This window comes from Gymnoscopelus braueri (genome assembly GCF_963280865.1).
Source record: "Gymnoscopelus braueri genome assembly, chromosome: 2".
Lineage (NCBI taxonomy): Eukaryota > Metazoa > Chordata > Actinopteri > Myctophiformes > Myctophidae > Gymnoscopelus > Gymnoscopelus braueri.
Window position 1 is genome coordinate 1,423,943 of NC_137604.1, and position 13,249 is coordinate 1,437,191.

A 13,249-nucleotide genomic window follows, 5' to 3' on the forward strand; every position below is an offset into this window, starting at 1 on the left:
GTCTGTCTGCTTTCCTGTCTGTCTGCTTTGCTGTCTGTCTGTCTGTCTGTCTGCTTTGCTGTCTGTCTGTCTGTCTGTCTGTCTGTCTGTCTGTCTGTCTGTCTGTCTGTCTGTCTGTCTGTCTGTCTGTCTGTCTTCCTGTCTGTCTGTCTGTCTGTCTGTCTGCTTTGCTGTCTGTCTGTCTGTCTGTCTGCTTTCCTGTCTGTCTGTCTGTCTGTCTGCTTTCCTGTCTGTCTGCTTTGCTGTCTGTCTGTCTGTCTGTCTGCTTTGCTGTCTGTCTGTCTGTCTGTCTGTCTGTCTGTCTGTCTGTCTGTCTGTCTGTCTGTCTGTCTGTCTGCTTTCCTGTCTGTCTGTCTGTCTGCTTTCCTGTCTGTCTGTCTGTCTGTCTGTCTGCTTTCCTGTCTGTCTGTCTGCTTTCCTGTCTGTCTGTCTGTCTGTCTGTCTGTCTGCTTTCCTGTCTGTCTGTCTGTCTGTCTGTCTGTCTGTCTGTCTGCTTTCCTGTCTGTCTGTCTGTCTGTCTGTCTGTCTGTCTGTCTGTCTGTCTGTCTGTCTGTCTGTCTGTCTGTCTGTCCCTAGAGAGACGCTGGGGTGTAGGGATGGGACGATAATGGTTATAATCGTTTATCGTGATAAAAAACCCCACAATAATCGTATCAGGATATTTTGATTTATGGTGAAATTGTCCTCCGTCACACACTAGGAATGAGCTTCTGTTTGTACAACTAAGTGCCCTAAGTCTATACTTGATAAAGCGGAAACATGACTGTTTCATACGCTCTTGTTTCACTCTACACAAATCCATTCATTAAAAATAGCAGATCTACAAGCTTACAACGCGTTGCGCTGCAACACGTTGTGTTCCCCCCAGAATAGGGATGCTGGGGTCTAGCTGTAGATCTATAGACCCTATAGCCTTTACCTCTCTTCACTGTGTTGGTGTTCAGCTACTTGGAGATCTACAACGAACGTGTCAGAGACCTGCTGAGGAGAAAGTCCACCCAGACGTACAACCTCAGAGTGAGAGAGCACCCTAAAGATGGACCCTATGTGGAAGGTAAGAGCACCCACCCAACACCCTAAATATGACTCTATGAGCACCCACCCAGCACCCTATAAAAACAGTTAAACGTGGAAGGTACAGTAGGTACAGTAGGTACAGTAGGTACACAGTTTTTGGGGGATGACGTCATTTCTGCTTCTATCATCCTCTCATAGTCAAGGGATCATTCATGGGTTGAGAAGAGCAACGGAATTTACACTGATTGATTGATTGAATATTTTATCAGGCAAAAATGTAAAACAGCACAGTTACATTTATAATACTTTGTCTAAAAGGTCCGCTCAAAAAAGTCCTTGCGGTCTTGTTTCCATTGAGGTCCTTGGTATTCAATTCATAGTCATATATAGTGGCAACAACAGTTCAAATATCAACACAAAAATAAGAATGAAAAAGAAATATGTACAAACAAAACAAAAAAAGCAGGGAAAGAATAATACAGTATGTACAAACAATGGGGGGGGGGGGGGTGAGGGTCAAAGCAATAATAACACTATATGTACAACAATGGGGAGGTGGGAGTCAAAGCAGAAAGAAAAGGGGGGGGGGGGGTTGTCTATCTAACGGGAAAAATGGTACCTCCTTTTTTGGAATAATGGAAGGCGCAATCTGAGGTGCAAGCATAGTCAACAAGGGGCTGAATCAGGGCCCCTGAGAAGGTCCTGAGAACACTTTTGTTGACAAAAGAGGAAACTCTGCCCATAAATCTGGTTCTCTGGTTCTCACAGTGTCAAACGCCTTTTGGAGGTCCAGCATGACCATGCCGCAGTATTTGCCCGAGTCTACCTACCTAAATGTACTTAATTACTTTGACTGACCCATCCGTGACCTCATATGCTCCCAGACCTGTCCAAACACCTGGTCCAGAACTACAGTGACGTGGAGGACCTGATGGAGGCCGGGAACATCAACAGAACCACGGCCAGCACCGGCATGAACGATGTCAGCAGCCGCTCCCACGCCATCTTCACCATCAACTTCACTCAGGTGGGTCATCTTCATCTTCATCTTCACCATCAACTTCACTCAGGTGGGTCAGCCCACACTGATTGGTTGTGATTGTGTATTATAGTAAACAGTAGTATGTTTAATTTCAGACTCGTCCCATACCCGGGGGGGACGTTTGCATTCTGCACCCAAACTACAGCATTATGAAGACTTAGGATTATGCTCTCTATATGAGTAGTTTAACTTTGAGAGAGGAAAGCTGGTTATTTGACATCTGCCTCTCTCTCTCTCTCTCTCTCTCTCTCCTCTCTCTATGTCTTCTCTCTCTCTCTCTCTCCTCTCTTCTCTCTCTCTATGTCTTCTCTCTCTGTCTCTATGTCTCTCTCTCTCTCTCTCTATGTCTCTCTCTCTCTCTCTCTCTCCTCTCTCTCTATGTCTCTCTACCACCAGGCTAAGTTTGACTCAGACTGTCCGTGTGAGACGGTCAGTAAGATCCATCTGGTGGATCTGGCAGGAAGTGAACGAGCCGACGCCACCGGAGCCTCGGGGGTCCGCCTCAAAGAGGGCGGGAACATCAACAAATCCCTGGTTACCCTGGGCAACGTCATCTCCTCCCTGGGTGGGTCTGGAGATCAATGATATGTTACTATACAGACATGTCTATTTGTCTATTTATGACCTCACATCACCTCCAAATTGTACTTTAGTGTTAGAAGGTAAAATGACATTTTGTGTTTGTTTACAATGACTGACATTACACACTGCTAAGTTAACCCATTCAGACCAGGAACACATCTCTTTCATTATAACATGTCTTTGGCTATTCAAAAATAGCAGATCTACAAGCTCACCAGGTACCGTGCTATGAGCTTGTAGATCTGCTATTTTTGAATAGCCAAGGTATAAGATAATGGCTTAAGTGGTTCCACAGATGTGTTCCCGGTCGTAATGGGTTAAGTTATTTATTTTATTTTGGTGTGTGTGTGTGTGTGTGTGTGTGTGTGTGTGTGTGTGTGTGTGTGTGTGTGTGTGTGTGTGTGTGTGTGTGTGTGTGTGTGTGTGTGTGTGTGTGTGTGTGTGTGTGTGTGTGTGTGTGTGTGTGTGTGTGTGTGTGTGTGTGTGTGTGTGTGTGTGTGTAGCGGACCTGAGTCAGGGAGGTGGTGTGAACGTGAACAACCGTCAGAAGAGGTCGGTGTTCGTTCCGTACAGAGACTCTGTTCTGACCTGGCTGCTTAAAGACAGTCTGGGAGGCAACGCCAAGACCATCATGATCGCTAGTGAGTTCACACACACACACACACACACACACCATCGCCAGTGAGTGTTTGTTCAACTACCACAATGCACTGCATGCCTGGTCAACTGCTGCTGCACTTTGGCTGCAACCACACAAAAAAAACCAAACAACTCTTTAATAAACAGAAAATACATTGTCAGGTCAGGATACCAATGAGTAGGGATAGTGTTTAACACCGGGATTCCCGGGATGCGGGATTCCCGGGAATTCCGAGGTTATTTACCGTCCCGGAAACGGACTTCGGTTCCCGGGATCCAGTGTTTTTTTTTCTTGAATACTAATACTAATTAGTAGAAAGGCTTAACTACAGCGCGGAGGAATTACTATTATAATTAGCCAAGTTACTTGCCGCGTTGCCGACCAGGGCAGGGTCCCATCGTCCCGTTGAGAAATATGGGACGCACTGAATGTAACAGTAATGAACCAAATAAAACACAAGTGGCCGTGATGCCCCATGCCTGCCCTGCGCACGCTGATTTCACCGTTTCCTCTGCTGTCAATACAGTAGACACCAGTTGACTAGTTGAGATTCAACATCAAGTGAAACGCTGCATAAACAGTGGGTAGGTTTGATTTGGAGCCTATATTCCAGCTTAAAATGTGTGCAAGCCAAGCAATGCTTTTGATAGAGAGAGAGAGGAGAGACTGGAAAGCTGGAGAGAGAGAGAGCAAGAGAGAGAGAGAGAGGGAGAGAGAGAGAGAAAGTATTAGACCGATGTGGTCAGATTTTTTTAATCATCATTAATGTAGCCTACCCTACCTACACTTGCATTTTAGAATGTTCAAACTACCATTTTACTAGAACTACCCAGTAGAACAAGTGAACTGCACAACAGCTGTCTGTCTCATTGATTGTCAGTGGCAGCGTATGCATGTGCACATCAAAATCACACTACAAAACCCCACATTTGATCAACAGCAAAATATAGACTAATACATTTGACAACATAGCCTACAGCCAACATCCCAAAATTGAGTCTTAATATCCAGCAAGTAGCCTAATATAAATTAATAACTGCAAACAAATTACAAGTTTAGGCTATCAATATCCTACAAAAGTAGAGATAAGCTGTGACCTCACCGGCGCTCTGATGGACAATAAATAAATAATCCTTTTGCAAACAACATCCATGTTCTGTTCTCTTGTCAACAATGATACAAATGGAACTGTATTTCAGAAGATAGAATGTGATAGTTTGACATTGTTTGAGTGCGTTTTGGGTGCACAGCGCAGCTCCTCGTTTAAGTTAATTGTCTTCACCTGCTGCTGTGCTGCTGCGCAACAGGGCAGATCTCCGCCAGGCCAGGTGGCCCTACCCAGGCCCATGAAATTCATAGGCAGTTAGGCATAGTTAGCCTGGTAAACCCTCCCTCCGGAAATCTCATTTCCATTTGATTTCAGGAGTGAGTCTGGCCTGATCGCCCATTCTGCAATATTGGCTGTGGGCTGGAGTTGGGCGGGAGTAATACCGTTGACTGACAACCCCTTCAGCCAATGATCGTTTTTCCCCTTCAGCCAATTGCAGTGCATTTGTACCACCTCCGCGACTAATGTGACGCAACGGGACTTTTGAGATGGCCATGCCCAAAATAGGTTTGCCTTATTCGGATACATGCGTGTCACAGCCCGCCCCTGCCGGTTCTCTGAATTTTTATTTTTAAATAGGCTCTGTCATGATTAATTGACCACATATATGAAATTAAACAACTCAATTCTAGCCAAACGATATCTTATAAGTAAATTCCGTGCCTCAGGAAAGAAGTTTGAGAGCGTTTTATAGCCGAAAGTAAGAAGTGAAGGCACTCGCATTAACAACAATGGCTGCCGTTCGTCTTTTGTCGGCTGCACTCAGGCTGCACTCGGCTTCATTCGGGCTCACTCGAACTCGCCACCTGATTGGCCAACTGTCGCTGTCAATCACAGAACGATGAGCGACGACGCCGATAGGTTCGTTTTTTTGGTAATGCGCTAGAAACGCCCAGACAAGCCTTCAGGCCAGACTCACTTCTGAAATCAAATGGAAATGAGATTTCCGGAGGGAGGGTTTACCAGGCTAAGGCATAGTAGCAAATTAGAATCTGCTCAAACTGACTCAGATACTGATACAGAACCATATATAGACTATATAGTGTCACTGTCGGGTGGAAAAACTGTTCCTTTTAAAAATGTAGAATGGTGAAAATAGCCAATCTACAAGCTATAATTATTTAAATTTTTATTTAATTAAAATTAAGAAATACTTTATTTATTGATTTAAAAAATCAACTTAAGTCATTATTAGTGCAAGTTCATAGGTGGACACAATAGGGACATTTGGGCACCTCGATGTAAAATTGGCTATTTAAGTATATACATATAAATGCATTTTAGTGAGCCCGGGAAAAGGTCTGAAAATGCCCGGGAATTAAAATTAGCTATTTCCCGGAAAATGTTAAACACTAGTAGGGAATGAGTTAATCTAATAGAGTGTGTGTGTGTGTGTGTGTGTGTGTGTGTAGCGGTGTCTCCTGCCGATGTGAACTACGGGGAGACACTGAGCACGCTCCGTTACGCCAACCGAGCGAAGAACATCATCAACAAACCCACCATCAACGAGGACGGAAACGTCCGTCTGATCAGAGAGCTGAGAGCAGAGATAGCACGACTTAAAGCTCTGCTGATACAGGGCAACCAGGTACACACACACACACACACACACACACACACACACACACACACACACACACACACACACACACACACGCACAGATGCTAGGTTAATTGTTTACCTGAACAAATGCCACCCTTTTCACATTGGCCTGTTATAGCGCCACCAGCAGGTCTAATTTAGCAAAACACATTTTTGGAACAAAAGCCTCAAATCATGAATGCCTGTCTGATTGCCATGAAAGACCTAACAATAAATGGCACCCTTTTCACATTGGTCTATTATAGCGCCACCAGGAGGCCACAATAACCTACCTGACCTCTCCTGGCGGAGACCTGTGCTCTGAGGAGCACTTTTTCTAGTTTAGATATTATATTGTTTAGATTGATGCCTGTTTCATCGTTTACCTATCCTAGTTTTACTGAGACACTACACTGTCTCTCTGTATGAAGAGCGTCTGCTAAATGCCGTGTGTGTGTGCAGGGCCGCATTAAGGCCCCTCAGGGCCGTGGAACTACACCAAATCAAAGGCCCCCCCTCAACATTAATCGGACAATATTGGGTGCGTTCACGCGCACGTGCGTTTGGTGCACGTGCCACCGCCAGCACGATCGGTGCTGACACAGGCACTGGGCAGAGCCTTTCCAACTTCAGTCTATGCTATGACTACAGTGTCTATCATTACAAATTACATTTATTATTAAGGAGGTTACTTTATGGTCATTACAGTCGTAGCCTACTAGACATATGGTGATGAGATGGGTAACAAATGTTTCATATTTATTTTCTTATTCTTCATAAGAAATTAAACAATTCAAGTTTAGAATTGAGAAAACAATACTCAGCAGAGATGGTAAAAGTACTACTCACTTTCTTCACTTAAAGTAGAAGTAGCCTCAGATACATTTACTTATGTAAAAAGCGACTTTAGTAAAAGTACTCATTCAACTAATTACTCAAGTAAAAGTACAAAAGTACAGGCTCTGAAATGTACTTGAAAAGTTAAAGTAAAAAGACCTCTTGAAGTCTACCGCAGTGGTTCTCAACCTTTTTACCACCTCAGAAAATAATATTATGGCTCACCATTATGACCGACTGATGTTAAAATACAGTAGCGTAGACCTATACCCATCCTATTCAGCTATTTGCACAGTACAAATGTATTAAGAATATGTCATTTAGATTTTCACAGTGTACATTATGGTAGCACTAAGACAGACAGACAGACAGACAGAGATGACATTAACAACCGTGAGCTACATTATTCAAACACAGCACGTGAGTTACAGTCTACTTCAAACAAACACACACACGCACACACATCTTCATTGTCAGGTTAACTCACCATGCTGCGCCGAGGTTCAAAGAGTTTAATGCACGGCACTTCCAAAGTTTGTACAATGTTTAAGTCACAGGAGCTGGTTTTCATATCGTAAATAATATGAACGTTGGCCCAAATCTTGCGTTTAATCCACATAGTTCTTGTTCATTTGTGTTGCGGTCACAGACCATGATAGCAGACTCATACTGGTTAACAGAAACAAACTTACCATAAAAGCGGAGGATTTCAAAATAAGAGCCGCTTGTAAAGATTAGTCGACAGTAGTTTTATTTTTTTGTCTACTTACAGGAAGTAGAAGTGACACATCAGTACCAGCAACGGTATGCAAGAGGTTTGCATCTGTTCTGCCGCGCAACATTAAAAATAAAGCAACATATGTTTCTAAATATATATAATTCACACAGCAGGGCCCGAATATATAAATTTGTATAAATAATAATAAGAAGAATATATATAATATTATAATAAAATAATATATTTTTTAATTTTTTTTACAATAATATATATATTTTTAAATACATAATTCACACAGGGCCCCTGCAGGCTCAGGCCGTGGAACACAAGTTCCACTAAGTTCCGCGGTTAATGCGGCCCTGTGTGTGTGTGTGTGTGTGTGTGTGTGTGTGTGTGTGTGTGTGTGTGTGTGTGTGTGTGTGTGTGTGTGTGTGTGTGTGTGTGTGTGTGTGTGTGTGTGTGTGTGTGTGTGTGTGTGTGTGTGTGTGTCAGATTGCTCTCCTGGACTCTCCCACAGCATTGAGTATGGAGGAGAAACTGCAGCAGAATGAAGCCAGAGTGAGTATTAATATAAGAAGAATATATCTATAAATGTGTCATTAATATGATATAATAACTGTAAACATAATCTGAGATGTAACCTTGTAAATCTTAAACCTTAGATTCATGATGTTCTGATATTTTACAGTTAACAGTGTGTTACAGTGTGTAATATAGTGTGTCATATATTGTGTTATACATTGTGTAATATATTGTTATATATTTCTAGGTACTGGAGTTGACAAAAGAATGGACCAACAAATGGAATGAGACCCAGAACATCCTAAAGGTAAGGATAGATAATGTGAGCTTGTAGATCTGCTATTCCTGCTATGTTTAGGGGCCGAGCACTGCACCAGTGCCAAGCCCTGTTGAAATGCAAGGAATTATTCTTCTTTGCAAAAATGAATCACATTTTTTAGAGCCTAAATGTACTTTAAAAAAGTTGTGAAACTTTGCACACACGTCACTAGTGGAGAAGAATTATGTATTTTATTGGTCTCTGAAAGGGCCGTGGCATAATAGCTCAATAGCGCCCCCTACAAAGTTTCAACCCACAATAGGGCATAGCAGTGGTGGCCATTTTGTGGTTCCACTTCAAAATAGTCAATGCATTTTTTCACCTGAGAAATATTGCACGAATTAGAGAAATATTGCACGAATTAGAGCCTATCTGTCACTGGTCGATGCAAAAACGTTAATCCACGCTTTTATTTTCTCTAGACTTGATTATTGTAATGCACTTTTTTTCTGGCTCGCCAAAGAAAACAACCGACAGACTACAACTCGTCCAAAATGCGGCAGCCAGAGTTTTAACTAAAACTAAGATGAGGGAACATATCACCCCAGTCCTAGCATCATTACATTGGCTCCCAGTTGTTTTTAGGATTCTAAAATTATTTTACTTGTTTATAAAGCTCTTAATGGTCTGGCACCTTCCCACCTCAAGGACCTCCTGCCTAGATACGTTCCAAATCACCCCCTCAGGTCCTCTAGTGCTGGCCTACTTGACGTGCCTTAAATGTCATATAATAAATACGGTGAAGCAGCATTTTGCTTCTATGGGCCGACTGCTTGGAATAAACTCCCAATATACCTAAGACAGGCCCCCTCCGTGGATAGCTTTAAAGCACAGCTCAAGACTTACTTCTTCACTCTTGCTTTTAGTTGATCTTTTTCCTATATCGCTATGTTGGTGCTGTTTGCTTGATTCACTGCCTGCTGCTTTTACCATTATTTTAATGCCATTGCTATTATTTCCTGCCTTTTTATATGCCATTGTTAAACTGCTTTGATGTTTTTTTTCTCTGCTTTGTTGTCGATTTGTGTTGCTTTTTCTGTAAAGCACTTTCGCTTTATTATTTTCTGTATTTCACCCTGTAAAGCACTTTGAGCTGCATTTATGTATGAAAGGTGCTATATAAATAAAGTTTATTATTATTATTATTACACTGTCTCACTACATTGTCTCACTGCACTGTCTCTCTGTCTCTCTACACTGTCTCTCTACACTGTCTCTGTCTCACTACACTGTCTGTCTGTCTCAGGAGGAGACTCTGGCTCTCAGGAAAGAAGGCATCGGTGTGATTCTAGACTCTGAGCTTCCTCATCTGATCGGCATCGATGACGACCTCCTCAGCACCGGGATCATACTCTACCATCTGAAGGTACGTCTAGCTGTCAATCATTCTCTTATCTGTCAATCACCCCACATCGTCAGATATTGCAGCTCTGTCACTTTCCTTCCCCAATCCGTCACTTTAGGACTATTATGAACTTTCACTTCATTGTCATAATAATAAATGCGATTAAAAATGTAATTGTGTGGCTATAGGCTGTGTAAACAAACGTTGCACAGGGTTAAATATGACTAAAGAACTTAAATATACAAAGAAATGACTGACTATGACCAATACCAACAATCAAAATAAATAATGTATTATTGATTGATTGATTGAAATTTTTATTAGGCAAAAGAATGTAAAACAACACAGTTACATTTATAATGCTTTTGTCTAAAAGGTCCGGCCAAAAAAGTCCTTGCGGACTTGTTTCCGTTGGGGTCCTTGAGTTAATTTCATAGACATATATAGTAGCAACCAAACAGTTCAAATCAACATAAAATACTGATAATACAGAAAAAATACCACTATGTACAAAAAAAGCATTTAAAAAATATATGTACAAAAAAAGGGGGGGGGGAAGCATATAAAAATAAAAATTATATACAAAAAAAGCATGAGTAAATACAAAATATGTACAAAAAGAGGAGGGGGGGGGGGGTCGTCTGTCTACAGGGAAACTGGTACTAGCTCCTCTTTCGGCCTCCAGAAAGATGAGTTTTTTAGGGCTGTTTTGAATGAGCCCAGCGAACTGCATTTTTTGAGGGATGGGGTTAGACTATTCCATTCCTTGGTGGCTGTGCTATAGAAGGAGAATTTGCCCATGTTTGTTTTATGGGTGGGTGGTACCAGATTGTTGTTTACGCTCCCTCTAGTTTCGTGGCTGTGGGTGTCACTAACTTTTTCGAGGTATTTATACAGATATGCGGGTATAGGGGGCATATCGGGCAAATCTGCATTTACAATTTTGAAGACCAGACCCATTTTTAGTTGTTTAACCCTGTCTTCCACCCTGAGCCAGCCTAGGCTGGCAAAGTGAGTGGGAGAGAGGTGGGTCATGGGCCCCAGTCCGAGAAGTAGTCGGATCAGTTTGTTTTGGGAGGTTTGAAGCTTAGTCTGCAGTGACACTGAGGTGTTAGAGTACCAAGAGGAGCAAGCATAGTCAAAAAGGGGCTGAATCAGGGCCCCTGAGAGGGTCCTGAGGGCCTGAGGGTTGACAAAAGAGGAAACTCTGCCCATAAATCTGGTTCTCTGGTTTACTCCTTTGACCACCTTTGTTGCCATGCTTTCACCTGTCAGGTATTTGTCAAGAATACATCCCAAATAGGTACGCCATATTTAATATTTTATACTCAAAATGTGATAAAGAATCTACCGATTCCACTATTGTTTCAAAATGTATGAACATTTCTCAACATGAAAACGATTATAACGATTATGCAACAATTGCAATTATCTCAAACTAGACCATACCCGGTGAGGTGCGCAGGCAAAAGTAGTTGCAAACGTGGGGTTATTGCACGTCCCGTTGCGCGTCCCGTCCCGTCCCGTAGGCCCCCCCCCCTCCTCTCGCGTGTCCCGTTGCGGCCCCCCCACCGGAGCCGTCCCCCGTCGCCAACACACACACACGCGCAAACCGTCGCCTCCCCACCGTGCATACACGGCCGCGGAGGCGAGTGTTCTGTGTGCGCAACAGTGTAACGCTGTGGGGCTGTAGATGCGACGCATGCGCACACACAGAGCCAACACACACGGGCTGGATTGGATGCGACGCATGCGCAGTTTGATCGGGCACAGACGACCCAAGACAGACAGAGGTTACTCAAATTATATGTAGGATTATTGCGACTAAGTGATTATGTAATAAATGTGACAGACTTACAGGACTACTATTTGTGACTATTTTGAGGTGTGTGTGTGTGTGTGTGTGTGTGTGTGTGTGTGTGTGTGTGTGTGTGTGTGTGTGTGTGTGTGTGTGTGTGTGTGTGTGTGTGTGTGTGTGTGTGTGTGTGTGTGTGTGTGTGTGTGTGTGTGTGTGTGTGTGTGTGTGTGTCTCAGGAGGGCAGGACATACGTGGGCAGGGAGGATGCGTCCACAGAGCAGGACATCAGTGAGTATCAAACCAAACAACCTTTGATTTATTTACACTTTATTTGGCCTCTGACCTGCAAAACACACTATGATATCCTAGGACAGGGCTCTTCAACGTGTTCAGCCCAAGGACCCCCTAGCTGAGAGAGAGATGAAGCAGGGACCCCCTCTATATTGTATAAAATTATGTTTCAGATTATACTTTTTTTGTTTACTTGGTCTGCTCTTTTTTCCCTCTACACCTATACCTCTTTGCCAAAAATAGCAGATCTACAAGCTCACAACGCCTCGCAGTGCGTCGTGAGCTTGTATATCTGTTATTTTTGGCTAAAGTTCTCCTCAGAAAAGGGATGCTAGGGTTCAAGTGGTTAAGCTAAAGAGAAAAATCCTATCACACAAAGATTTGGTGGATCCCCTGTAGTAACTCTGAGGACCCCCTAGGGGTCCCGGACCCCCTGTTGAAGACCCCTGTCCTAGGATGAATGGTACAGTAGAGAAATGTCATAACTCCATCCCGGGTCCCGGGTCCGGCACAGATAAAAACGGGCGCCAATAGAGCACCGAAGTCCTGACGTCACTGCCAGTAGAGGGCGCTGTTCTGCAGGTTCGTGGCTTTACTCTTTGTGCTGATATCCTCATTGGGGAATCTTAGATCGCTTCATATAAGAACTGTGTTCCAAACATAAACACACCATCCTGGTGTTTTTACTCATATAGATATGAAGCATCGACTGAAGGTGTAAATGTACACATTTACCCAAAGAGTAACACAATATAAACACTAGAAACCAGTCAAACAACCCAAAGACTACATTTCCCATGAACGTGGCTGCTGTGGGGACAGTGATATCAGACCCGGAAGTAGTAGTTCTTAAGACTTTTAAGGCAGAATTAATTCAATTTTCGCCAGAAACAGGCTGTATCAAATATGAATGAATATCATAAACGATGCAGAGCCACCCCCCTGACAGAAAGGCCAGGGTGGTGTGTTTATGTTTGGAACACAGTTCTTATATGACGTGATCTAAGATTACCAAATGGGGATTTCAACACAAAAAATAAAGCCACAAACCCGTGAAACAGCGCCCTCTAGTGGCAGTGACGTCAGACTTCGGTGCTCTATAGGCCTTGCGCTAGATCACATATTTTGATAGTTTTTTATTATTAATTTTTTTGGTGAGATCTGACGTTCATAGTGACAGAACACTATGCAACGTGATCGTCTTGAATGCGCCCCACCGGAAGTCTCGCTAGACGAGATTTCAATCTCGAGATTGAAATCTCGTCTAGCGAGACTTCCGGTGGGGTTCTATCATCCTAGGATATCATGACATCATAGCAAAGGTAGGAAAACCGTGGTCCAAAATTCCCCTTTAAAGACAATACCTGCTAAGCTACTGCTTTCTATTTCATCCCTGCTGACCGCCAGAGGCGGTGCTTAAAGCACCGCCTCTGGCGGTCGTTCGAGAT

At 43.2% G+C, this 13,249-nt stretch overlaps 1 protein-coding gene across 2 annotated transcripts in view; it reads left to right on the plus strand.

Moving 5' to 3' along the window:
* The window catches only part of kif16ba (kinesin family member 16Ba), an 83,751-nt gene that overhangs the window by 17,855 nt on the left and 52,647 nt on the right, over window positions 1-13,249 (plus strand). For both annotated transcript variants that reach the window (XM_080418715.1, XM_080418716.1), the window contains exons 6-14: window positions 945-1,054; window positions 1,902-2,044; window positions 2,456-2,624; window positions 3,145-3,282; window positions 5,802-5,977; window positions 8,019-8,084; window positions 8,296-8,355; window positions 9,614-9,733; window positions 11,747-11,798. In XM_080418715.1, coding sequence (XP_080274841.1) covers window positions 945-1,054; window positions 1,902-2,044; window positions 2,456-2,624; window positions 3,145-3,282; window positions 5,802-5,977; window positions 8,019-8,084; window positions 8,296-8,355; window positions 9,614-9,733; window positions 11,747-11,798 — 1,034 coding nt within the window. The remainder of the gene's footprint in view (window positions 1-944; window positions 1,055-1,901; window positions 2,045-2,455; window positions 2,625-3,144; window positions 3,283-5,801; window positions 5,978-8,018; window positions 8,085-8,295; window positions 8,356-9,613; window positions 9,734-11,746; window positions 11,799-13,249) is intronic.